Here is a 25,932-nt window from a genome sequence, read left to right as displayed (position 1 = left end):
GGTGGGCCTAAATGCTGGAACAAGACTTTGTGTATGTGCTGCTATATGTGCAATGCTTTGCTGTCAGGGGGCAGGCACGTGACCAAGCGAGAATGTGTCGCGAGACACAAAGAGGCGGCTTCGGTAGGTAACCGCATGTTAGTGAGTCTCAGATATATGGGAAGCGCAGATGCGGATCACCTACGATTGTCAAAGTATTGTTAGCGGCGACCAAAGCCAGAGCCTGTCAGCGGATGGCTGACCGGCTTTAGGGGTGTGTGCCGGCCTCAAGGAACGGACGAGATGTAAGATATGTGATTGGTGGCAGGACTATGTAAGTATGCAGCTATTTGGCGAGATAGTCTTCTTGTAGATAGATGGCTGAAAAACCGGCAGCGCCGACGGCTTCCCAGTCATCCGTTGCTCGCTTAGGAAGGCCGCTTTCGGTAGAGGCAGCAACGCCCAGGGCATAAAAATAAGGAGGCGAGCGAGGGCGTGAAGCGGGCGTAAAATGAAGTACTAGCCACTGATAACTCGGATGAAAAAGAACCGACCGACAGCTTTCAAGCCCGGATAGAGAGAGGCTGTCCTAGATAGAGTAGCCAATGTTGCAATGCGTATTCTCAGTTAGCAGCAAGCCGGCATAGCACAAGACCAACACGTCACAGCACGAATTCGGCCGGTTACTCGTTATCCCCGTAGACTAGGGCAGAGACGAAGGATAGAAGTGAGTGGTAACGCCCATGCGACGCCGGTTACACCTTGTCCGAGCCGTCGGGTGTGACTGGAACCCACGTGGCGTGGTGTGCGCGACGGGACAATTGGAACGGGACCTATGCTCGGGTGTCGCAACTCGCTTATCGGATGTTGCCTTGGTGCTGCATAGGAGTCCAATGGAGTGTGAAGGATATTGTCGCTTGTTGCCGTCGATAGCTTTTGCTGGCTGGCGCACCTTGTGGTCGTGGGTCAGGCCATGCATGATGTAAGCCTGAGGTGCGTGCAGCTGTAGCTGAATCGGACTGGTGATTGATTGATTTAGCGGGTGATGAATCATCGTTACCAGCCGGGCGGATATGCCCCCCGGAATACTTTTAACCTTATCTGGAGTCTCACCTACTGTAATTGGGGATTGGATGCTACGTATAGGCGGACCAATCCCGCATCTGGATCGACAGGAGAGACGAGCAAAAAAAGGAAGTATTGGAAGCCAATTGATTTCCAAGATTTCCGGCTCGGTAGGGCGGTCCAGTCAGGTGGAAAAAATTTCCGAGACATCACGGAAAGCTGAACCCTCCCTCCCATCCATCGCCTTTCGCTAAACAAAAAAGTCCTGGAAACCCGAGTGTATGTAGTGCGACCCCAAAACACAGCATGGCGCATGGCGCATGGCGTGCATCTCAAGCAAGCCCTGAAGAAAAAACGCCATCAAAGACTCGGGGTCTCGAGAAACCGGGCAGTCGTCGTAGGCAGCAACATGATCGACACCGACTTCCCGGCGCACCGCAGCGGCAGGAAGACCCTCGAGACCCTGGATGATGGGGTCTAGAACATGCGGAGACGAGATGAGGATGCCAACCCGCGTGCGAAGATTCGTCGAAGTGCCTCGACGCCATCCACGATGATGAGGTGATCAGTATTTCCCAAACGCCACTCATCATCCCGTGTGCGCGCGGGAGGGTGTGGTCGGTGAGCGGTGAAAAGCGGATGTCCGTTGAGGAATTCCCGTTCGTTCGTCGTCGTCGATCCTTGGAAGTTCAGCCCACATAACTAACCGCCCGCGCGATGTGACTCTTCAAACTCTGATCTATATCTAAGGTGCGATATCCCCCGTCCGTTGGGCACGGAAAATGCGCGGTAGCTGCCCAAGCGCTTCCTCTTCCTCTTCTTGTCCCTTGAGCAAACCGTACAAATAGAGCCCTATCGACTTCCCGTGTCTCCCCAAAAGAAAAAAAAAAGGAGAGAAAACACCAAAACCCTTCAAAATGGCCGTCGCAGCGATCAACCCCGTAGACCACAATGCCATCAAGAACACCATAGCCCGGTACTGCATCGCCCTCGACACCAAGAACTGGGAGCTCCTCAAGTCGGCCGTCTTCACCCCAGACGTCCAGGCCGACTTCCCCTTCAACCATGACATGCGTGGCGTAGACGCCGTATCGGCCACCATTCAAGGAAGGTCAGTCTTCTTCCCTGCCGGCGATCAAGGTCAAGGTCCATAAAAATTACGTAGGCTCATGGCAAAAAAAAAAAAAAAAACAGACTCAAGAACATCCCCACGCAGCACGCCTTGACCACTCAGATGGTCGAGATCCAGCCCGACGGCGTGACAGCCAATGCCACGACCTACTTCACCGGCATCCACTTCGGCCGAGGCAAGTGGCAGGGCCACCACCTCACCTCCTGGGGCTCCTACGTCGACACGCTGGTCCGCGACGACGGCAAGCCCGGCAACTGGCTCATCTCCAAGCGCACCGTCCTCTTCACCGAGAGACTGGGCGAGGAGCGTGTCATGGATGGCGAGTAAGCCAGGTTATGTATGTACGGATGAGAAAAGCGAGAAAGAGGGAAGGAAAATAGAAGAAGGCGAGGGACCCACGTCAGATAGAGTTAGCAATGCAAATATCAAGTACCCCAACAAATACTCGGAAAGCTGTATTGCCATTTCGGTACATGGAGGGACAAGTGTAGTAGCAGGCATGAGGTCAGTACAAAAGCCACCCATGGGTCGGTCACTCGAATAGCCAATGAACTGTAAAATGGAACTGGGAACGAACTTTGATTCCCGATTCAACAACTATGTGTGAATCATGCGAATAAGTATGCAACAATACATCGCGTATCCATCCACAGACACCACAATGTGCTGCCTGGGAGGCTGTTTTCTCCCCATCCGCACCAACGCTTATGCAGCTTATGACTCCTCCTATCGGCTCGAGGCATGCCACCTGCCCGCCCGCCCTTTCCTGTTATATACAGCTATCCCAATCTCGGCAAACCTCAAAATACGCCTGTCGTTTTGTCCGTGCTTGATCTATAGGACAGATGATGCCTCCCTCCCCCACCTCCGGTTCTCCCTATCGCGCCAGTGTTTTTGAAAGAGAAAGAAAATGGAAAAATGTGAGCCATACCAAACGAGGGTATGTGTAGTAAGTAAAAGTTATGAATGGTATCAAAAAGGCAGTAACGAACAGCAATGTGGTATCTCTAAATGGTCTCATGGTCGCAGATATGTCGTCCGTCGTCCTCGCCTCCCACCACACCCCCGCTGGGTGCAATCCACTTGTTGTGTGTTCAGACCCCTTTTGGGTCGTCTGAGTCCTCCCTCCTCATTTCGGCTGTCCGGTCTGTTGAGACAAAACCAAGCATTAAACCAAAACCCACTCGCTCCCTCTCTTGACAAACTTGTCCAGCAGCAATCCGAGATCACTCAGGACAAACCGACAAATGTAAAATCCGAAAAACTCGGCTGCATGCCTAGTGCAGAGTTCGAGGCCGACCTGCGTCTTGTCCGCATGCCTCAAGCCTGGGTCGTCGACCTGGCGCGCGATTTGGTCTGAAAGAAACAATCAATGTCAGCTGAAATGGACGGCGTAATAAGGACAGGCTTTCCAGATGCACTTACCAACTGTCTGTGCAGCGTCAAACAGCCGCGCCAGACTCAACATATAGAGGGCATACGGCCCATCGAACTGGACATTGTGCACGTCGCGCTTCGCCGGACGGCTGCTCGGGTTGGCGACCATGGGCAAGCTAGGCAGGGTGCCCGAGCCGTTGCCCATGACCTCCTTCTCGGGGATGCTGGGGGCGCCGGTGCCGCCGCTGTTGCCCCGGCTGCCGTAGGCAGAGGACATGTTCGCCGCGGACCCCTTGCTTCGCAACCTGCGCCAGCTGAAGGCCCCCTTGCCGCTGACACTGGCGCTTCGGGGCACTGCCGGCATCGCGTCGCCGCCATCATTCTCACGAGCCATGCCCTGTATGCCCACCTCATTGCCGAGTTTCTTAGTCAAGGTTATCTGAACCTGCTCGAGAACGTTTTCGAAGCTCTGCATCTCCTCAAGCACCGCGTCCGCATCGTTGCTGTCCACCCTGGACAGATTAAGGAGAGCCGCAGTCAGCAGATCGCACTGCGAGGATTTGTCGTCGATCGCTCGCAGCTTCACGCCCTTGACCTTCCACACGTCACGTGGTATGAACAGCTTGTTGGTGATATAGCCGCCCCGCGGATGGCAAAGCGTCTGGTACAAGGCGCGCATAAGCCAGAACGGTCGGAGCATGGCATCCGCTGGACACGGCTCAAGCGGCAGAGGCACTTCCGGTCCAGCTTGGTTGATCGAAGTCGGTGATCCGGGCAAAGGCGAGTGAAAGTCCGAGTCGAACAAATACAGGCCCCCGAAGCCGCCCGTGATCTTCTGGCTGAAAGCGGTGACGATGGGTGTCGGTAGCGTGGGCATGGCCGGCTGCCGTGAGCTCAAGGAGCCAGACATCACGTTCATGGGCGTATTCGGCGAAATGTCCGTAATGTCGGTGTTAGCCACGGAGAGCTGGCGGGTCTTTTGAGACCGCAGGCTGGACGAGGACTGGTTCTTTCGCAGTGCTGGCCGAACTGAGGTTGGCGAATCCGTTCGCATTTCTTCAAACTCGTCATATTCTTCCGAAGACACTCGGGTGTGCCGGGGTGAAGGTGGTGTGGGAGGCGCAAGGATGGGAGGGTTAGCATTTCGGCCAGGCGAGCTGGGGACTCGATTCGAGAAAGGACCGGGCCGCGTCGATGTAGCCGACATGGCTTGTCGTTGTTGCGCAATATAATTACCAGGCTTCGCCTGGAAGGCGGAGACGGGGCCGGGCGGTGGCGGAGGATTGATTTTGGTGGTTTCGATCTCGAGCTGCTTGGCGTTTTGTCCCGATAAGCGCCTGCTTCGTACGTTGTTCGGCGGGATCTGAGGAAGGGCCTGGGGCGGCGGCAGAGAAGGTGGAGGAGCGGCTGCCTTTGCTGACATGGGTGGCATCTCTGTGACGGTGGATAACACGGTGCTTGCGGTTGGGGGAGGGTTGGATCCCATCGAGCTGTGCCATGTGCGCTGTGTAACCCCGCTCGAATCCGACTCCCTGTCTCTGCCACTACCCGACTGCTGCCGCGAGGGCTGATCAAAGGTGAAACTCTGCATCGCCAAATTCCTCGTCATGTCTTCCAACATGCGCTCTTCCTCCTCGTCGGAGCTGTCGCCGTTGTAGAAGCCACCTTCGTCATAGGTCGATATCCGGCTTTCCTCCTGCATTCGCCTTTGCAGATCCCTTTCGCGCGCGGCTTCTATTGCAGCCTCCCGTTCGGTCTGCCTCACTTGCTCCTTGGCCCATTCGACTCTCCGCATTGCGTTGGCCACCACACGCTCATCCTCGTCTTCGTCGGTGTGGCGGTCGTCGTACATTATATCGGACGAGTCCATTGGCTCATATCCCTCATCATAGGCCGCTTCCACAGCCGCGTCCAGGGCGGCATCGAATTCAGCCTCGGTATCGCCACTGAAAGCACGAATGTGCTTTCTTCGGTACCCGCGCGAGGACGTCCTGGAGTGGACGGATGAGGCAGCCGAGCCGCCAGACTCGTCAATCGGGTCCAACCAGGAGGTGGACTCATGGCTTGGATTCCGTGTGTGGCCTTTGCTCATGTCAATGGCAGGGGCCAAGCGATCGGCAGGCATGGAAAAGTCCTGGCGCACGATATGTTCTGGACTTGCTGGCCTCCCTGGCGAGATGGGCCGCCGGGGAGACAGTGGCGCAGGCATATAATTATCCTGGGCCCGGGGAATGTTCAGGCTGCCTTCGAAGTTGCGTCGAATGGGCGATTTATTAAACGAAGATTGGAGAGACGGAGCTGGTTGCTCTTTCGGTACGGGTGTCGACAGGTTGCGACTGTCAGGCGTCGGCGTGCTTCCGTAGCGCGTGGTGGTAGCAGTCCCATAAAAGGGATCATCAAAATCGTCGTCATACGATGGCCGGACCTCCATGCCATTGTATTCCAAGCTTTCTGGCCGAGCCGGGAGCGCTTTGCTACTATATGTAACTGCCTGCGCAGGAGCCATGCCATCAAGCTCATCAATCCGGCTTGTATAGGTGCGGCGAATCGCTTCTAATTTCTTCTTGTCCTCTTCACCTGTTGTCCTGGCGAGGACATGCTGGAGAAGATCGCAAGCTTCGCTGTATGACCGCCGTGCGCTCTGGTAGTCCTGGGCATTGTCGAGCTGCACTGCTGTATTGGCCTTGGCAAGGGCTTTCGACAGCATCGCCTTTTGCGAAGGTTGCTTCCCGCGTTCTCTTTCTCTCGAGTCACTACTGCTCTTCGTATTCGAAGAACGAGTCCTCGTGTGGCCTCTACTTTCGGTAGGCATTGTGTTGTTGTTGTTGTTGTTAGGTATTAGCTGGGCCGCAGGCAGTAAAGTTGGGATATTTTCTCTGTTCTTATATGAATCAGTCGGCTCATCCCCAAGATAGTCTCGTTGACCGGCCCTGGAGTTGTTCCCTTGACTAGAATATGGCGAGCTGGGCGAGCTCGTGTCGGTGCCTATCCGACTGAACAGGTTTGTTGCCGGGGCGGAAGGGTCCGTCGGTCTCGCAGTGGCCGGCTCCGGGGACTCGGTGTCAGGAAATTCGAGCGAAGGTAAACTGACGATGGGCGGAAGATTAGGCGCTGGGGCTGAGGGTAACCGTGGAGAGTTTTCCAGAGGCCTCAGCCGCGAGCTCGCATTAGAATTGGCGCGGGACCTAGGTGAAGCTGTGAGAGTTCCGCCGTCGGAGGGCCGCCGTTTGCTTAGTTTCCGCGGCGACTGGAAGGTTGCAGATGCGTGAGCCGTGACTACGTCTGTCGCATTTGCTATGATGGCGATGGAGTCGACGCTCATGCGTCGCGAGAAGGTGGAACGCCTACTCGTTAGTGTCGACTGTTGCTGTTGTGGTGACGGCTGTTCCTTAACTGCCCCTCTTTCTCGATCGCGTTGGTCTTGTCCGGCTCTTTCAGGAACAGAGGCGACCGTCGGCGCGCCTGGTCGGTTCGAAGCACGACTCGAAGAAGATGTGGACGCGGACCACCTATTTAGGTTTCGGAAGCTGTCAGTAATAACGCCGATGCTGCTGGCCCGAGAATGCGACCTTCGGGGTTTCGTCTTGGTGGCGGGCTCGGGAGGAATCGGCTCTTTCTTCAAGAGGCCCGCATAGCCGACGTTGCGAGGTGGTGGCAGCAGGGAGGAGGTCCTGGGCAGCAGGACAGGCGCTGCTCCTGAGGGCGCGAGGGAGAGTGACGATGGCGCCTGATGCGCGTTGTTGTGATTGCTGGTATTGGCCTTGGTGTTGTCGGGCGCGGCGAGGTGAGGAGGTGGTGGTAGTGGTGGGTAGCGCTGAGATTGGGTTTCGTCTGGCGGGCGATAGTCGCTGGAGTCCCCTATTAAGATTTGGTCTCTATCAAAACCCCGACCCAAGTCCCGGCTACCAGAAGTTGCTCGTGCAGCAAAGGTCGAGGGGTTTGGAGTAGCGTGGGAGTGGGAGGTCGTTGGACCAGGACCACCGCCAATATCGGCAGCACTAGGCAATGTAGTGGCGCCCCTAGGGATGCTACTGTAGGTGTCGGTCCGTCCCCGGTTGTAGTGGAAAGCAGAGGCCGGGCTGCTGGTTCTCGAGGCAAAGCTCGTGGGGTTCGAGAAATTGGTCGGTTTCTGACGACTCTGAAAGGGATGGGGCGAGTCAGCGGCGGCGGCAACGGCAACAACAGAAGACTCTGGCCGGAAATTCTCGGCTACTGAGTAGATAGGGGCGACGGCAGCCGGGTAGGCATTGGTTGGCGTGGGCGTCCGTGTGTTGAAGGAGGACAGGACGGGGGGGAGTGGGAAGAGGCCGGAGCCGAGTCGAGTGGTTTTGGTGGACGACGTCGAGTAGGGACTGGAACTGGAATCGAGGTTGGTAAAAGGGTAGCCGGCGTGGTGGTGGTGGTTCTGGTAGGACAATTGAGATTGAGATTGAGATTGGGACTTGGTGGAACCGGCCAAATTGGTCATGACATGTGGTTGTGGCATCTTCCAGCGTCTTGTTGCTCTCTATCTCGCGCTCTTGCTCTCTGGCTCTCGTGCTCTCTGGCTCTCTGGCGCTCCAGACTCCTCAATTCAGGGTATCCAAGTCTGGAATCATAACAGGAACCCACGAGGACCCCCAATCAATCAGTTCAATGCACTGCTGCGCTCTAGTCGCAGTGCGCGTGCCACTGCGGTGTACTTGCCTTGGCCTTAGTGTGTAGCGATGCGGCAAGTAGTGTGAGGTACTGACTGGGACTGACTGTGACGGGCCTGGTGCCTGGGGGGGGGCTGCTGACTGGGACTGACTGCTAAGGCCGGCCGATGGTTAGCATGGACAACCAGACCAGGCACAAGCAACACAAGACAACCTTAGAGCGCGAGGGTTGGAGGGCAGGCCAATCCACTTTGGTCACTGGAAGCGATTGGGTCAATATCCACTTTGGTGCCTCTGCCACTTTCATGCACTTGACTCGGTTTCCCGTTAATAACAACCTCTCTTTCTTCCCGAGTCTCTTGCTCTCGAAAAATACGCGATCTCCACGTTTCGGCAAGTACAGCCCGGAAAGGTACAGGCGGGAGGGTACTGAAGGTACTGGTTGATGCGCGTCCAGCGTTGGTTGGATTGGGTTGGGCGTGGCTGGGGGTGTCCGTGTGTCTGTCTCTCTGTCTCTGTTTCTGCCAGTCTCTGCAATGGCAATGCTGCTGCTGCTGCTGCTGCTGCTGCTTGCTCGCCGTCTGTGTGTATCTGCGTCAAGACTGTCTCTTTTTTTTTCTGGCCCTTGGTGCTGTCAATCAATGATAACACGCTTGCTATTATTACATGTCGGGAGGTGGGAGGAAAAGGAGATCATGCAAGGAACATCTGAAAGGCGACTGGCCAGGGTCCCGAAATCCAATCCAATGAATGGTTCGACTGGCCTAAACCGGACAACGGTCCGTCGTTCAGTTCGTTTAGTCGTTCAGACAGAAAGGACACACTGTCGCAACCGAAGCAAAAGTGATTAATTGATTCGAGTAGCAGATCGGGAAAACAACAGGAAGGAGGGCAACAGAAATGGACATGCGGGCTATGCTGCTACTGATGATGGATTGTTTCGACATGAATTCAGATTTCTGTTCAGATCGCGGCCTGGCCGGTGGTTGGCGGCTGGAAGGGGGCTCACTATTGCCAGCCAGCCAGCTCTCCTACTGGCAGACTGCAAGAGGCTCAGCTCAGCCAAGCAAAATCGATGAATCCAATTCAATACATCAATGTACACGTACATGCCGGCACGTCTTGGGGGTGGGAGTGAACGTTGTACCCGTGGGCCGTCAAACTGCGGGAAAGATACCCCTCTTGCCCTCCAAACCCCTACCGCCCGCCCCCATGCCATGTATGTACACTTGCAGCAGCAAAATATGGGCACTCCCGCTTGGAAGGGACCTATTCCAGGGGTACGGCCAAAAAAGAAAAGAAAAATCGCAAGCAAACAACAGTAGAACTCTTTTTTTTTTTAATAGTCCTGTATAGAATGTTCTATGCACTTATCAACACCCGGTACAGGCGTATGTACGACCATTAGATTGGTTCCTGCCATCTTCATTCATGCCTTGCTGGCTACATAATCCTCTTCCTCTCCTCCGACCTCTCTTCCTCTAGTTCCTCCCTTCTGATCCCTGCTGCTCCCAGACAAGGTGGGGCCTGCAATTGTCCAACGGGCATCAGGACCATCGCATCTTTCGACTCCCCATCCCTGCGTGTTCGAGATGGATGGCAGGGTGTCTAGCCTCTTACGCCACAATCCCATTCTTGAAAACCCCCCTTTCTCGCGTGGATGGCTCGATTTCACTTGCCTCGCTGTACTGCTGTCACGCCGTTGCTCCCCTCACTCTCTCTCATTCCATTCCTGTTAGATATACCGCCATATTCCAGCTTGACATTCTCAATGTCTCACAATATATAGACGTCATGTATATTTAGCCTTTTTTTTGACAGTGCGCCCGAACCCTTCCCAACGTCCGCAGGAGCCTGAAGGTGGGAATGCGTGCCATCGGGTATGGGGAATTGGGACGGTATCAAGATTTCATTAAACGCCTTCCTTTTTACTCCTCCTCCCCCTCTCGTAGCGCTCAGCCTAGCTGTTAGTGACTCCAGTCTCTGAATTCGCCATTCACAGACAAGCATCAGAGGTGTCGGAGCGTTCGCAACATACCGAGCCTGGCGCCCCATCGAGAATGCGACTTGCAGGTTTGCCCGTTTGCCCCTTGGCGACAGAGGATTTCCATTCCCGGCCCCGGATGCGACACGATGCCACTTGGTGACCGGGTCGCTAATTGTACGTACAAATATATATATATATATAGATATATCTCGCCATGTACGACTGTCTGGGTTATCTATCTATCGCGCAGTTGAAACTCGTCGGCGACAGCTCATACAAAGCCACGCATCAGCTATCGTCTCTATCTCTTTGTCTCTCTCCCTGGCGCGGCAAGCAACATCAATAAACAAGAATTGGCGTGGAGACAGGAACCCTGATGGACTACGAATGCAGGCTGGGGTGGTCGAAATCAAACCAATTTTCCTTCGCTACTAATTGGGCGATAGGTTCTGCCCATCATTTTCTCTTCCCACCCCTCCAACTTCAGCCTGGCCAATCCCACGCTTCTAGAAGACTGGAACCTTTAATGAGTAGGAGCTAACCTAGTCTCTTGCACCTGGACTGAAGCTCATTTCAATACGTGATACCATCCGGCACATGATGTGCAGTAGCTCCTACAGATATGGGCTATCTATGATTCTATATGCCTCAACTCGTTGATTTTGGTTAGTTGACCTGGTTACAAATGCAGTGGCAGCTTGCGTGATCAAGAAACGGCAGGTTGCGTAGATTGGTAGATTCCGTGTCCACAAGACGATAGTGGCGCCGTGGCCTGAAGAGACGTGGGACATCCGCTGAAGGAAAAACTGGCCTTGAAATGATTATCCTGATTTCCGACTCGCTGGTTGACATGATGAAATACTTTTTTTTCCCGTCCTCAGCTATTGATGCGGCTTTAGGTCATGTCCGGCTAGCACACCTTGGCCCGGCCATGATTCAGTACCCTGATGTCTTGAACTGTATCTCGTGGGTGAGCACAGCCCGCTGTCAATTAGAAACTCCAAGACTTCCAACTAAGACAAACCATCTGCATCAACCCGGCCACCTCTATCTTCTTCTCGGTGTTCAGTGTTCCCACACACACACACACAGATATAACAGTCGTTGGTAGACATAGCATAGCCCAAGCGTCACCGGCGCACCGGATTCCTTGAACCCGCCAGGCCGGTACCTGCATGTGGCCCTTCCTCTCTCACTCCTCTCCTCCCACACGCATGTGATGACTGGTACAAACACATTACATTGAACGAAAACTCTCCGAACATTTCCATCCAAAATCCACTCGAGCAATCCATTTAAGCTCCATCCTGACAGGCAAGGGCAGGCAAGCAAGAAAAGCATTTCCGCACTGACGGACTTGACCTGGTTGGTATGTTTTCTGTGTGAAACATCGCAGATGGGCATACTCGGGTAGATGCCATCATTGGGAGCCTCAGGACAAGCAAGATGCCGGATGGTTCTGAGCTTGGGGGAGACCATGGCTTCGCCTCGCTCCTTCGTTCTTCATAGTGGCCGGCTTGAAGAAACACGGCACGTTTCAAACCCGCTCACCACCCCCCATGAAGCCATCTTATCAATTGGTCACTATAGCCACCCATGACGCCGTGCACGTCGTCAATTGTTCTTATCACGCAGCGTGGCATAACACAACTTGCTAGTAGAATGCGTTTTGTAAGTGGGAGCTGAGAGCTGGGCGGTATGAACCATATAACACATGACAACTTGGCTTTACCCAGAATCCCATATTCCTGATACTCACAGTGTCGGTGTCGGCCGAGCCAAGCTCCGTGTAATGTGAGCAGCCCGATTGAGCGAACCCTCTGCTTTAAGCGGACGGTGGCCCCCAACCCGCAGCAACCCCCAATCCACCACCAGAGATGGGAAATTTGAAGCTCCTGAATACTTCTTGCCTGCTTCGGCATACAGATCGTCTGGCCCAGACGCGCGGATGCGTTTGATGCTTTGCAGGCAGGCTTGGCAGGGTCTCCATCAGCCGTTGGGGGCGGGCCTTGGATCCGTGGTGCGTGGTTGTGGTTGTGGTTGTGTGCGTGCGTAGCCGTACGTGTATGCGAATGCAGCATCCAGCAATAAGCTCAATTTGACAGATGCTTGACCAGGATGACCTCCTTTGCTGATCCATGTCGTCAGCACCTCTTCTGCTGCAGCTTGTTCCGTAGATCAGAACGGCATCTCGACGAAGAGACGTCTTATCAAACTGGACATGAAGCTGTTTTCTTTCCTCGCCCTCAATGCGCCCACTCGTTGGGCCTAAGCAGGAAGGTAGTCGCCGAGCAATCGTCCCAAGTTTTTGTCCAGCAGGATCGCAACGGCTGCGCACCCCCAAAGGGCCATGCACTAACATTGCAGATGCAAAACTACATGCATAGCAAATTGAGAACGACAAAAAAAGATGCGGGAGGTTCGGTAGGAATGGGACATATCAAACGGCAATCAACAACTGTGGGATGCGGGCGTTTGTACGTAGGGCGAGTTGGCAATCATGACGGCTGCCGCTAGTGCAGGGCTGCAGCGCTCAATGACGACATTGCTGTTGATTGCGTCAGGAATACAAGCGATCGATCAAAGATGCGTTGTGAAGATTCCAGAACTCCTCACCAGCTCGATAACCCATATTTCAGACAGTTAAAACTCATAGTCGCTGTGTTCGATCATACGATTTTTCAATTGCTAGCCAAACATCTTCCACTGCACCAGAAGAGATCCCACCAGGTACCAAGTCGCATCACCAATTCGACATAACACACACGCCCACACATCATGGATCCCCAAGGCCCCTCCCAACCCTCTCAAGACACTGTCTACAAAACCCCCGGCAACGTCGCCAGCACGAACCCCGCCGAGCAGACCGCTAAGGAGCACTCCCACCCCCACGGCCAAAAGCTCGACGACCGCCTGCCTACGAGCGGCCAGTCCGGGTCCTCCGCTCCCCAGCCGTCCAGTCTAGGCTATGGCGTGCGCGGCGCGCCCGCGGGCGAGGAGGCCCGGGGCCTGACGGAGGAGGACGTCGGCCGCCACAAGGAGCTCGAGGGCGAGTCGATGGTCGCGGGCGCAGCCGAGGGGCGCGTCGCGAGCGCCGTCGAGGCCAAGCCCGGTGCCGCGGGCAGCGAGCCGGATTTGTTGGCGAACTTGGATCGGTAAGATTCCTTTGCAAAGAAGGAAGAGAACGAAAGGCTCTTTCGGCAAGGCATGCGTCGTCCCCCATGACTTTTTATTTTTGAGAACAACGATGGGAGGTGGACTCTGCTGACGCGAATACATTTCCCCGACGGTAGGAAAAAGGCTGAGCAGGCGGAAAAGCGAGAGGCCATCAAGGAGGGACGGAAACACGGCAATTACACCGAGGGCATCGATCCCCGGGTTGGCGGCAACGAGGGTCTGAGAGACGCTTAAGGGACGAAGCTACGAGCTTTGGCATGTCACGATAATCGTCTGTACGGTACAGAAGAAAACAACAACGAACCATGGTCCTAAAGAGGCCATCGCCTTATTCTATTTGTTTCATTGTGAAGATCACCTCTACATTGGTACTTTTGCCGCTGGAAACGCTTCATATCCCATTAGGTGCTATGACGATACACAAGTGCTAGAATTTGTGCACCTTGTCCTTGCCATATCCAAGCTGCTCCAGTATGCCCGGCGGCTTGCCCTTCCCGCCCACCAGCGCATCCTCCAAGCCCAGCGGCCCGCAAACGAAGACCTTGGACGAGCCGCCCGCCGGCAGTACCTCCTTCAGCAGCTCCCGCGTAACATACCCCTCCCGATGTGGCGACCCGGGACTCGGCCGACTGACCGTGTACGTCACCTGAAACCGGCCCGGGAACAGCTTCTCGAACCGGTCGAACTCGTCCTTGAGCAGCAGGTCGGCGTCCGAGTTGACGCCGAACACGAGCGAGATGCGCGTCGTGTCCTGGGGGTCCCGCAGGATGCCCTGGACCATCTGAAACATGGGCGTGATGCCGGCGCCGCCCGCGATCAGCGTGATGTGCGGGTGCTGATTCGGCGTCCAGGCGTAGCCCTTGAGGGGGGACGACGAAGCGCAGGCTGTCGCCGGGCTGGAGGGAGTGCAGGTGGGTGCTCATGCCGCCGCCGGGGTAGTGTTTTACTAGGAGCTCGAAGAAGCCGGGCTCGTCTGTGGGTATGGTTAGGGGATGCCTGGTTTGGGATGGAATGAAAGGGTGCCTGGCAAAACTTACCTGATGGGGTGATAGGGGTATACGGTCTACCCGTCGGTTTCCAGTGTCCTTTGGGCCATGCGAAAGTCACTAATGAGGCTGCACCATCCTGTCAACTGCATGTTCTGACATGTCGAAACCAAGTAGACGGGCACCTACACTCTAGCGGTAGCCCGGTGATGGAGTCGGGCTGCGGTAGCTTGAAACGAAGCCGCTTCGTGTTATGGTTCACCATCTCCGAACTCTCGAGCGGCAGGGCGAGGAAAGCCGGACCGCCAGGGAAGATTTTCCGGGGCGCTCCCGTGGCCGCCGATGCGTCGCTCGTCAGGTTTCGGGACAGCAAAGTCAAACCTATGCCGGCGGCGGCCACTCCGCCGAGCATGTAGCTCGGGCGAACTCTTTGAAACATAGCCATGATGAGGACTGCAGATGTGCCCAAGTATGACTATCAGGAAGCAATGCCAGCGATGGTCGATAAGGTACTATAGATCCCGAGCGTGCTTGATGTGTTGATATATGTAGGTATGTTTGTTATGAACAAAGAACAAAGAACAAAGGCGTGTAAGTCTACATTCTAATATCCGAACAGAAACCCAACCCAACGCGAAAGCGGCGCCAGCCGACGATTATCTATCTGACATGCCCCTGTGGCACCTTACAGTAAGCAAAGGGCGGAGGCCAGGCGGATGCCGCCGCCATGGCGCACATTTGTTTTGTTCCTTGGACGAGGCGCTTTGCCTGGTAGTCATACGAGAACGAGGGTCTAGGAGGATCCTTCGGTCCCGGACAATTGGGAGGACTGATCAAAAGTCCGGGGGTCGCTATTGTTCATTGCCGGACACCGATGTGGGGGTGTTCCAGGATCCCCTTGGAATAAGCTGACTTACGGGCAGCCTCTTTTTGGTCTGTCTATGTGGGGGAATTGGCAAATAGGATGAGTTGTAGGTATGTAGAGCTGGCAATACGGATCAGGGGATCGATCAATCCGAGGAACGTTTGTGCATGTAGTGGCCGATATGCCGTGCTGGAAATAGTGTAGCAACATTGGCTGGGCGTTGTTGGTTGCCGACCACCGACCCTCTCGCTTCTCTGTAGCGGGCTTAGCAATGAGCGGCAATCTGGGATTGCAGGAGCTACCTATCTTTGAGTACAGAATATGCAACATATGATGATATAACAACAGAGAGTTGATTGGTTTCAGCATGCATTTCTCCCAATTTTCGCCGGCGACGATGTGATGCTCCGAGCGAGTTGATCCCCGTCTTACTTCCAACCGATATTTCAGCGCAGGCCCGAGATGTAACGTCCCCCAAAAGGCAATGGCCGCCTGCACATCGACATCTTCCATATCTGCTGGCTCGCTTACTTGAAGCTTTTACCAGTTCTATGTATCTCGAACTTGGGGGCATAGGCGTTCGTTTCCAAGGGACCTAACCTTACCGTGTAAGAAGACATGACTCCGCTAACTCGCAGCCAAATCGACGTCATCCCAACCGCACACGCCCCTCTCCCAAGCACAGCCAATATCGCCAACTAGGTGTATGCACGTGCAAGCCCCACTCCTCCATTCCAGCTTCTGTGCTAATACTTGAACTTTTGGCCTCGAAAGTGCGTCTGGATCGACGGCTTAGCAACGTAACTAAGTAAATATAACCAGATCCAAGCGTCGGATTCTCTGATTTGGTGCACGATGGAAGAAGCCCAGCGGGACGCAGCTGCCTCGGCCTCCACGCCGCTTCTAGCCTCGTCCGCATCAGCACTGGCACCCTCCCTAGACCATTTCGACCCCGGCGACCCAGACAATCCCCGGAACTGGCCCTCCTGGAAGAAATGGCTCATGGTCGCCGTCATCACGCCCATCGACCTGTCCGTCTCCTGGGGCGCGTCGGGCTTCTCCCCCGCCGCCTCGAGCTTCCGCGCCGACTTCGGCATCTCCGAGACCGTCGCCGTCCTGGGTTTGAGTCTATATATCCTGGGCCTAGCCTTCGGGCCCATGTCGCTGGCTCCGTTGAGCGAGTTCTTCGGCCGCAGCGTCATCTACAAGGGCTCCTACGCCGTCTTCCTCGTGCTGCTGGCGGGCTCGGCGCTGAGCCAGAGCCTGGTCGGGTTCATGGTGCTGCGATTCTTCAGCGGGTTCTTCGCCGCCGTCACCATCGCCAACTTTGGCGGGTCCATTGCGGATATGTGGCAGCACGACGAGACGGGCGCGGCCATGTCGATTTATCTGTGGGCCGCGACCTGCGGCAGCCCCTCGGGCTTCTTCGCCATGTCCTTCGTGGCCGAGTACCGCGGGTGGCGGGAGGTGTTCTGGGCGCTGCTGGGGACCTGCGGCGGGTTGTGGTTGATCATGGTGCTCGTCCTCGACGAGACGAGGCACACGACTATCCTCCGGCGGCGGGCGCGGGATGTGGCCAAGAAGCAACGAAAGGATGGCGCAGCAGGCTCGACCACTACCACCACCCCAGACGCCTTGAAGCGCAGGAGCGCCGACGAACTGTTCCGCGTGGCCCTCACCCGACCGTTCCGGTTCTTGTTCACGGAAGCCATCGTTAGTCTCAATGCGTTGTATAACGGGTACTTGTACGGTCTCAGCTTTCTGTTCAACATCGCGTTCAACCTGGTCTTTGGCGCCGAGGGGCACGGGTTCGGCAAGATCGGGGTCGGGTGCGCGTTCCTCGGCATCGCCATCGGGATCTCGGTTGGACCCATTACGAACATTTGGCAGGAGAGGTACTACCAGAGACAACTGCTCCGATCTGGTGGGGTGGCCGTTCCCGAGGCGAGGCTGCACCTGGCAACATATGCGGCAGTCAGTAAGTGCATCGGCCTAGTTTTGCCGATAACTGCATGATTGTTTGATGCTGACATCTGGTGAAGTGTTTCCCCTTTCGATGTTTTTCTTCGCCTGGACAACTTACGCAACCACCCCGGCTATAATACCTGTTATAGCTTCTGCGTTCTGGGGCTGGTCCTTCTACACGCTTATCCTCATGACCTTCCAATACACCGAAGACGCATACAGGGTCAGTCGCACATGTGGGGGAGCTCGTTAGGAACCTAAAACTGACACACGTGCCCAGGTTTATTCGGCCTCAGCACTTGCCGGCATAGGACTGATCCGAAACCTCTTCGGCGCCGCGTTCCCTCTGTTTGGGCGCAAGTTATTTACATCGCTTGGCTACCAATGGGGTGCCAGTCTGCTAGCACTACTGGCAGTGGTATTGATACCAATCCCGTTCGTGCTGGTACGGTATGGCCCAACTATACGTAAGAAGAGTCCTTGGGCCAGCCAGCATCTGGACAATGTGGATTAGTTGGGATACCTAATCCCAGTTTTGCATATACAAGGGCAAGGATGAGGCATCAGCGACAAGTTATAATATTCATTGACGACCTATCAGCGCTCTACGATAGGTAAAAGACTAAAGATATACAGTCAAACGTTTCAGGCCTGCTCTTTGTGCCATTGACATGGTGATAGCTTTACACAATGTTCTTCAGGTCTTGTCCAGCCAGGAACCGGCGCAAGTTGGACGCAATAAGCTCCTCAGCACCCTGGGGTCTACCGCCAGCGGCATGCGGGCTGATGATGCAGTTGGGAGCCTTCCAGAGAGTCGATGACTCGGGCAGGGGCTCCTTCTCAAAGACATCCAGTGCCGCGCCGCCAATCTGCCCATCCTGCAGCGCCGCCACCAGCGCATCCTCGTCTATCGACGTGCCGCGGCCGACGTTGACGACCCAAGCATGGTTGGGCAACTGCTTCAGCCTGTCGGCATTGAGCACATGGCGCGTGCTGTCAGAGCCCGGCAGGATCATGACGAGCGCATCGGTTTGCGGCAGCAGCTCTGCCAGCTTGTCGTCGCTGTATACCTCGATGCCGTCCCGCACGCCGGCCGTCCGCGCAACGCCGCGCACCGTGGCGCCCAGCCCTCGCAGGTGGGGCGTCAGCGTCTTTGCGATGTTGCCGTAGCCCCAGATGAGCACATTGGCGTCGCGCAGCGTCGTGAACTTGTCCTTGGGGCGGTCGGGCTGGGGGCCGCCCAGGTGCTGGGGCCACTTGGACTGGAGCTGCCAGTCGCGCATCTCATAGAAGCGGCGCGCGGCGTTGAGGAGCAGCGCGAGGGCGTGCTCGGCGACGGTGTGGTCGTGCAGCCCCGAGCCGGTCGTGACGAGGACTTTCGAGGTGTCGAAGCCGGCGGAGAGGACGTCGTTGGGGCCCGCGGCGAGGGACTGGATCCAGCGCAGCTTGGTGAGGCGCTTCGCGGCGTCGGACAGGTTTGCGGCGCTGTTGGTCCAGGTCACGAGGATGTCGGCGTCGGCGTGCTCGTCGGGGATCTGGGTCTTGACGTCGTAGGGGTGCAGGGTGACGGAGAAGCCCTCGAGGCTCTGGGCGTCGAGGACCAGCGAGGTGGGGTAGAGGAGCTTCATGGCTGGGTGGGAGCTGGCTCGCCGTTCGATGGAGAAAAGATTGGAGAGATGTTGGGTTGGGTCTGTATGTATGGTGGAAATCTGTCGGTTGCTGCGGCGGTTGGGTGGGAGTAGAAGAGCACTTGATGATGTCGTCTTTCAAAGGAAGGTCTAGATTGAAGCCCGCTGAATCATGTAATTGCCAAGGGTAGTCGACATTCTATAAGTCATGGCAAGAAGCCATGGACGGGATGAGCCGTCGCGTAGGTTATATCATTACATCAATGCGGGGTGGTGATGGCTCATGGTGGGCTGGTGGGGTTGGATAGTGGACTCCATGGGCTATCAACACCCCGAGCTTGCACCTGGATGAGGGAGCGAACATCGGCGTCGCGTGTTCTCGAAGAGCACCTAGGCACGCCATAGTGGGCTCGGTCCCTATTTAAAGAGAGGGACTGCCCGGAGTTCATTCCGACGGCCCAGCCGGACCTCTGCCGATGGGGAATAAGAGACTTGTTGCATCCTATTTTGCACAGCGTTGCAATAAGTGCCGTGATTCCCGGAGTATTGAAGCTTGCGCGAACATACCTCATCAGTCCCAATAGTAATATACTGGCATCTCCCCAAGTGCCGGATATGGAGGCATTGACATGTCTGGTGGTCAAAAGCGAACCGGATTCGGCCCGGCCAATGCCGGACCTGATGGAAATACCTATCAATCGAACACCAATGTGGATGAATTGTCAACCTTTCTGCATTTGTACTTGGCTACTCGAAAGTCGAGAGGTGGTAAGCCAACAGACACTTGACCAATTAAGGCTGAATAGACGGCGAATATCCCACTCTCCGATATGCTGTGCGACATTAATTACTACATCTTTATCCTGTTGCCAAGTAATCCAATATTCCATGATTCCTTACCTACGTGCATAATAACCGATTGCTAAGTTGATAGCACAATCACCAGTCGCCGGAAACCGTTGTGTTGAAAGTTTTTGGGATCACTCACTAGCACTGTATACCTATATCTGTAGTGCTATGGACTAAATCATTCGCTTCTTTCTTTCTTTCTTCTTATAAATAGTCAATGGTCCGCGGAGCAGGTATAGCTGCCGCCTTGCCTCGTCGCTTAAAAAGGGACAGAGTCCTCTTCATGCAGTCAGAGGGCAGTTGTTGCCGTATGACGGTGACGGCCTGTAACACCAGCCAATGGCCAATGACCGCGGAGAAGGCAAGACAGGCAGCGACGCACCTAAGTACCAAAAGGTAAAATAATCACCCCGACCGGTCCAGCACATGTTCATCCATCCAGCATCCATCCTCTTGGCCCCCAACTTTTGCACGAATCGCCAAGCAGAATCCTCTTCGGTAAAGTGAAGGGGGCATCATCTGCAATCACACTCCTTCATTTCATCATGCTCTTTGTGGTGAGATACCTTAAACACGCATAGAACGCGTCGTGTTGCATCAGTAAATCACTGCTGTGAAGCTGGAAAAAGGCCATCTCAGTTTCATGAAGGAGAGACAGACCAGCAATAGACGTGATCCGGGTTCTGAGTATCAAATAACAATGCCGAAGACTGACGATACAGGGGGCTGTTCTTTGGCTTACCACTTACATCTCAGCCTTATGTCTCACCGCATCACCAGGCAGGGTTGCCGGGTTCGTGGCAGGGGGTTTCCTCCAATGGCCTCCCTCTCAGCTGCAAGATGGGGTTCGGTGGCCAGTGAAGCCTGCGATGGCTGCTTGCTGGCTGACCCGACTTGGCCACGAATTCCGGTGTGAGGCGGCTCTGTTGCTCTTTCCATTTGCCATTGGGGCCGCTGGAGCCACTCGAACCACTGGGTGGGAGATTCGTACCTTCTGCCGATACCTCTGCCGTCGCTGCCTATGGCAATAAATGGCTCGTACTTCCCACGCTTTGCACTCCTGCCTTCCATTGCATAAGTACTTTTCTTGGGGAGGTAACCGTGGAATGGTCAATTGGTAACGGCCATCATCACACTCGCTCCTGCCAGATTTGATCCAATACGAGAGAGACGTCTGTCTGGACTACCTGCCCTACGTTATTAGGCTACAGCTGGACTTGCAGCTGCCTCCGACTGTGCGACTTGGCATCCCGTTACAGCGAGGTTTGCAGTCTTACCGCAAATGAAAAAGCATATCTAGTACCAAGCATCCCTAACCGCCCATCATGTCCATATACGCCCCCTCGGATGCCGGATACCTGCGCGACGACCGCGACGGCACCAGAACCGTCATGGCCGAGATGCCCGTAGTACTATCGAACCTTCCTAGGAAGACGAAGCAGCAGACGCCGCAGCAGGCCATCGACGAGTTCTGGTCCAAATTCACCACCAAAGCCCCGGGCAAAGGTATGCATCGACGGCCAGACAGACAGTTATATATCAGTCACTGAAACTGACGTGCTCTGAGCTCAGCGACCACTGTAATCCCGCAAAACCAGTATGCTGCCCGGGCCGCCAGGCGCTGCCGCACCACGGCCACGGGCATCACCACCCAAGCGTCCTACGACGAGGCGGCCGCCGTCTGCCAGGCGAAGGTCGCCAAGATCGTCAAGGAGTGCCGGCGCGTGAACCAGCGGTACCGGGACCCGCACTTCGACCTCGAGTTCGACCTGAAGTGGGGGAAGCGCGACACGCTCGAGTCGCTCTGGAACTCGCGCGAGGAGCGGCCGAGCTCCTCCTTCAAGCCCAAGAGCGTCAAACGCGTCATCGACATCTTCGAAGACCCCAAGTTTTACATTGACGGTCCCACTGCCAACGATGTGCGCCAGGGCCGGGACGGCGACTGCTGGTTGTTGGCGGCGCTCTGCACGCTGAGCAACAAGTCGAGCCTCATCGAGCGGGTCTGCGTGGCGCGCGACGAGATGGTAGGTGTCTACGGTTTCGTGTTTCACCGCGATGGCGAGTGGATCTCGGAGATCATCGACGACAAGCTGTTCCTGACCAAGCCCGACTTCGACGAGAGCTTCCTGGAGCGGATCCTCTGGGAGGACCGCGAACGCGTCAACTCCGAGGAACAGTACCGAAAGGCTTACCAGAGCGGCTCGGGCGCCCTCTACTTTGCCCAGTGCGAGCACGCCGACGAGACGTGGCTGCCCTTGCTCGAGAAGGCCTACGCCAAGGCCCATGGCGACTACGCCGCTATCGAGGGCGGTTTCACGGGCGAGGGCATTGAGGACCTCACCGGCGGCGTCACCTCGGAGATTTATACTACGGACATCCTCGACCGAGAGTACTTCTGGAACGAGGAGCTCATGAAAGTCAACGACCAGTTCCTGTTTGGCTGTTCCACCGGCATGTGGGGGATCGGCTGGGGCGAGCGCAAGGGCATCGTCGAGCTGCATGCGTATTCGGTCATGCGAGCCGTGGAGATAGACGGCCACCGGCTCGTGCTGCTGAAGAATCCCTGGGGCAAGGGCGAGTGGAAGGGAGCTTGGAGTAAGATCAGATACATCCGAAAAGCCCGAGACTATAAGCTGACCATCCTTCAGGTGACGGGTCCAAGGAGTGGACTGCCGACTGGCTTCTGAAGCTCAACCACCGCTTCGGCGACGACGGCGCCTTTTGGATCTCGTACGAGGATCTCCTCCGCAAGTACCAAGCCTTCGACCGAACCCGTCTTTTTGGGTCGGACTGGAAGGTCACGGCGATCTGGACCACCGTCTCGGTCCCCTGGACGCTGGACTACCACGACACGCAGTTCGCCTTCACCCTGGCGAAGCCCGGTCCCATTGTTATCGTCCTCTCGCAGCTGGACGACCGCTACTATCGCGGCCTCGAGGGCCAGTACCGGTTTGAACTGAACTTCCGCGTACACAAGGCCGGCCAAGAGGATTACGTCGTTCGCAGCATCAGCCCCTATTGCCAAAAGCGCAGCGTCAACGTCGAGCTCGAGCTGGAAGCGGGTGACTACACCGTTCTCATGAAGGTTAACGCGACGCGTAATATGTCGATCTTGCCGATAGAGGAGATGGTCCGCAGCTACGCGCGCGACCGCCGCGACAAGCTGGTCGCGGTGGGCATGTCGTACGACCTAGCGCACAGCAAAGGGAAAGTGATAGAGACGGACGAAGAGAAACGGGCCCGCACGGAGTACGAGCGGCGCAAAAAGGAAAAAGAGAAGCGGGAACAGAAGAGGAAAATTATGAAGGGGCGGGAGCGGCAGTACTACTTTGACGTCAAGGAACAGATGAAGCGGCGTGAGCAGAAAGCCAAGGCCAAGGCCAAGATGGAGGCGAAGAAGGCGCGACGCGAAGAGAAGATCAAGGTGAAGAAGGAGGCCAAGGCTGAGGCGAAGAGAAAGGCTGCTCTGGAAGAGGGTAAGCAGGATGACTCCTCTGACAAGAAAGCTGAGCCCTTGAAGGAAAAGCGAGTTCAGATCGTGTCGCCGAAAGCTAATGCCGAGCCTGATGATCCAAATCCCGCCTCGTCGAAGGACTCCGAGTCCGGAACAGAGGGAGAGGCGAAGACTCCCACCTCTGTATCTGACGATGCCGCATCAGAAGCTTCACTGACTCACGACACGCCAGGGCATATGCACGCGGACGAGAAACCAGCTGCTGCTGTCGAGTCCGAGGATGCAGACACCGCCACACCGGCTGAGGCAGATCCGCAACCTGCTACCACGGAAACGGAATCCCAGCAGGAGACAAAGACAGGGCCAGAGGCAACCCAGCAACCTGCTAATACCGCAACCGAGACTCAACAGGAACCTAAATCGGATTCGGGGGCTTCCACGGCTGTTGCTGATGAGACCAAGAATCCAAAAAGCGAAAGGCCTGTTGCCCAGGAATGCGCCGATGTATGCTGTGCTAGTGACAATAACAAGCCTTCCGTCGCAGTTGAAGAGGACTCAGACGTTGAGGTTACATCGTCAGATGAATCGGGCGAGTCGGACATCTCATCCGTATCTGACATCACAGATCGCGAACTCGAGATTGCAATGGAGCGCGAGGCGAGCATGCCCACGCCTCCTCCTGTCGCACCCCCACCCATCCCACAGCCCGAACCGGAAGACGAGTTTGAGAAGAACCCTTGGAACGCCGTGGCAACTATCGGTCTGCGCGTCTATTACAAAGTGTCGGAAGAAGACCGAGACAAGGAAGTCGTCAGGCTGCGGGTGGTCCGACCTAACCCCTATGCCAACGGCAAGCACGATGGCGACAAGAGCGAGGAAGCCAAAGAAGGCGGCGGCAACGGCGACAAACCGGAGAAAGAAGCCAGCGGCTCCGACTCGGAGAAGAGCAACGACTCGGACGACGACGAAAGTGACGACTCAGAGCAAGAAGAGACGCCCGACGACAAGAAAGCGCAAGGGCTCGATGTCGACGACTCTTCAAAGGACGCTACTCTTGTTGGCGATAGCGAGCGGCGGAAGAAGAGCATTGTCCCTGCTAACGACAAGACTGCTTGACCGGTTCCGGGATTGGTGCGTGGATAAACTGCTGGGGTCGTAGTTTCGTTTGGCAGGATGGGCGCACATGCTTGGATGATGGTAGTTTTAGGAAGGAGTATGGTTTGGGTATATGCTTGAGGCAGTATGGTTATGAGTCACCTCTCCTAGGAATCGCTTCACCAAGAATTGTTACTTGAGACGAACACGCTCTACCTAGTATGAATATGAGGAATTGCATATGACCAGGGAAGACAAAAGTTTGTGTGAACTATGAAAAGGGGTATCATTTCGTACCAGTAAACCAACCATTTCCAACGCCATGCCGTACCCAGCAAGAAACTCCGAAAGGATCCAGCGTGACAAGCATATCAGAACGAGTCCAGCAGGCTTTGGACCTTTCCTCTTTCTGCCTTGTCTAGATCCCCTACCATGTCTGTGTCGCCATCTTCATCTGTAGCGCTACGAGCGGGTAACTGCCCGACCCGGCCCGCGACCCTTACGAGCAAGGTGCGCATGCGCTCCAGCTCCTTCTCGACCTCGCCGTTGCGCGTCACCAGGTTCTCCTGCACCTTCTTGTTCTGGTTCTCGTCATCGCCCATACCGGCGTCGCCGCGGAAGGGTTGCAGCAGGTTTTGCATGGCGCGCAGCCGCTCCACGCGCGCCCGCGTCTCGGCCCGCCGCGCCGACAGCACGTTGAGGGTCGTCTGCAGCTCGACGAAGTAGGCAGCCTCGGTCGGGCGGGATTGGGTCTCGTGGGCGTCGATTTGGTCCCAGTTGGGCGGGAGGGCGGCGATCATGGGGTCGGAGGCTGCGAAGGTGTAAGTAACTGCTCGCAATCTTTCTTAAGCAAACAAAAAGAAGAGGGCCATTCTACTCACTGAAGTCTGCCCCTTGCCTCAGCTCGTCCCCCTTCTGTACCCTGTTCCCTTCCGCGTCCTGCTCGTCATCCGCTGCCAAGTCGTCGTCATTGTCCTTGCTGATGTCGAGGAAGAGCTGGTCGATCTGCTCGGCGACGTGGCGCGTGGCCTGGGGCGCGTACACCCGGCGCACGTGCTGCTGGAGCGCGTGGTTTAGGCGGTAGAGCGCGTCGTCGACGGCTTTTTCGGTTATTTGTTGTTGGTTCTCGGCGTCTTCGGGGATGTGGTGGTGGTGGTTGCGCCAGGCGCCCGAGGGGGCGAGGTTCTGGGATAGTTGCAGCGTTTGCGCGGAGAGGAAGGCGGATTTGTGGGCGAGGATGGTTGGGGGCGCCATTGTAGGGGGTGTAAAGCAGATACAGGAAGGGAATGTACGATCAATTAAGTTGTGTGATTATGCCTCGTAGAAGTTCAGGGCTTGTATCTGCTGCAATTGAGGGAAAACGGCATCACCAGCCGAGGCTCCTGTAGAAGAAGAGCTCACTCAATGGCTGGACGCGACAGGAAAGCTGGAAAGGTACCTCTTTACGCGTCGTCTTAGCTCAGACATGATGACATGGCGCGGTCTGCATGCCCCGCGGTAGCTGCAAGGTCCATGAACTCCAAGCAGTTTAGATTAATTAGATGGCGAAGAAGCTTAACACGGGAGAGCGTTGTACAATTGATTTCCCTACCCGAAATTAACAGATTGTACATTTTATTTTGGGCTCTTTTGTTATCCTGGTCAATAATGTTCATGAACGCCGATTGCCAACTTGAATTGGAGTTGCCTCACTTGCGCATTCCACTTTGGCATCCTACCATTGAAGCTATAAAGTA

The 25,932-nt window shown here is 55.7% G+C and overlaps 8 protein-coding genes across 8 annotated transcripts; 4 read left to right on the top strand and 4 right to left on the bottom strand.

Moving 5' to 3' along the window:
- Positions 1 to 1,961: 1,961 nt before the first annotated feature.
- On the top strand, positions 1,962 to 2,497 carry PG986_004321 (uncharacterized protein; the record flags this gene model as incomplete). The annotated part of the gene is made up of 2 exons (XM_066840543.1): positions 1,962 to 2,155; positions 2,239 to 2,497. Coding segments are annotated over 2 exons (453 nt in total), but the record flags the coding sequence as incomplete, so codon positions are not given.
- An 847-nt stretch (positions 2,498 to 3,344) lies between these two features.
- Positions 3,345 to 8,021, bottom strand: PG986_004320 (uncharacterized protein; the record flags this gene model as incomplete). The annotated part of the gene is made up of 2 exons (XM_066840542.1): positions 3,345 to 3,532; positions 3,602 to 8,021. 2 exons carry the CDS (start codon positions 8,019 to 8,021, stop codon positions 3,345 to 3,347), a joined length of 4,608 nt encoding a protein of 1,535 aa, XP_066703169.1.
- A 4,934-nt stretch (positions 8,022 to 12,955) lies between these two features.
- On the top strand, positions 12,956 to 13,588 carry PG986_004319 (uncharacterized protein; the record flags this gene model as incomplete). The annotated part of the gene is made up of 2 exons (XM_066840541.1): positions 12,956 to 13,332; positions 13,471 to 13,588. 2 exons carry the CDS (start codon positions 12,956 to 12,958, stop codon positions 13,586 to 13,588), a joined length of 495 nt encoding a protein of 164 aa, XP_066703168.1.
- A 193-nt stretch (positions 13,589 to 13,781) lies between these two features.
- PG986_004318 (NADH-cytochrome b5 reductase) lies at positions 13,782 to 14,785 on the bottom strand (the record flags this gene model as incomplete). The annotated part of the gene is made up of 4 exons (XM_066840540.1): positions 13,782 to 14,189; positions 14,227 to 14,327; positions 14,392 to 14,469; positions 14,530 to 14,785. The coding sequence occupies 4 exons, from the start codon at positions 14,783 to 14,785 to the stop codon at positions 13,782 to 13,784; spliced, it is 843 nt and encodes a 280-aa protein (XP_066703167.1).
- A 1,275-nt stretch (positions 14,786 to 16,060) lies between these two features.
- On the top strand, positions 16,061 to 17,684 carry PG986_004317 (uncharacterized protein; the record flags this gene model as incomplete). Its single annotated transcript, XM_066840539.1, has 3 exons — positions 16,061 to 17,183; positions 17,248 to 17,393; positions 17,451 to 17,684. 3 exons carry the CDS (start codon positions 16,061 to 16,063, stop codon positions 17,682 to 17,684), a joined length of 1,503 nt encoding a protein of 500 aa, XP_066703166.1.
- A 169-nt stretch (positions 17,685 to 17,853) lies between these two features.
- On the bottom strand, positions 17,854 to 18,798 carry PG986_004316 (glyoxylate reductase; the record flags this gene model as incomplete). Its single annotated transcript, XM_066840538.1, has 1 exon — positions 17,854 to 18,798. One exon carries the CDS (start codon positions 18,796 to 18,798, stop codon positions 17,854 to 17,856), a length of 945 nt encoding a protein of 314 aa, XP_066703165.1.
- Positions 18,799 to 20,972: 2,174 nt separating this feature from the next.
- Positions 20,973 to 24,217, top strand: PG986_004315 (calpain-8; the record flags this gene model as incomplete). The annotated part of the gene is made up of 3 exons (XM_066840537.1): positions 20,973 to 21,153; positions 21,220 to 22,242; positions 22,296 to 24,217. 3 exons carry the CDS (start codon positions 20,973 to 20,975, stop codon positions 24,215 to 24,217), a joined length of 3,126 nt encoding a protein of 1,041 aa, XP_066703164.1.
- Positions 24,218 to 24,567: 350 nt separating this feature from the next.
- On the bottom strand, positions 24,568 to 25,450 carry PG986_004314 (uncharacterized protein; the record flags this gene model as incomplete). Its single annotated transcript, XM_066840536.1, has 2 exons — positions 24,568 to 25,007; positions 25,078 to 25,450. 2 exons carry the CDS (start codon positions 25,448 to 25,450, stop codon positions 24,568 to 24,570), a joined length of 813 nt encoding a protein of 270 aa, XP_066703163.1.
- Positions 25,451 to 25,932: the final 482 nt, after the last annotated feature.

This window comes from Apiospora aurea (assembly GCF_038362705.1).
Source record: "Apiospora aurea strain CBS 24483 chromosome Unknown utg000003l_segment0_segment0, whole genome shotgun sequence".
Lineage (NCBI taxonomy): Eukaryota > Fungi > Ascomycota > Sordariomycetes > Amphisphaeriales > Apiosporaceae > Apiospora > Apiospora aurea.
The sequence above is the reverse complement of the archived record's forward strand: the minus strand, read 5'-3'. Positions and strand labels throughout refer to the sequence as shown.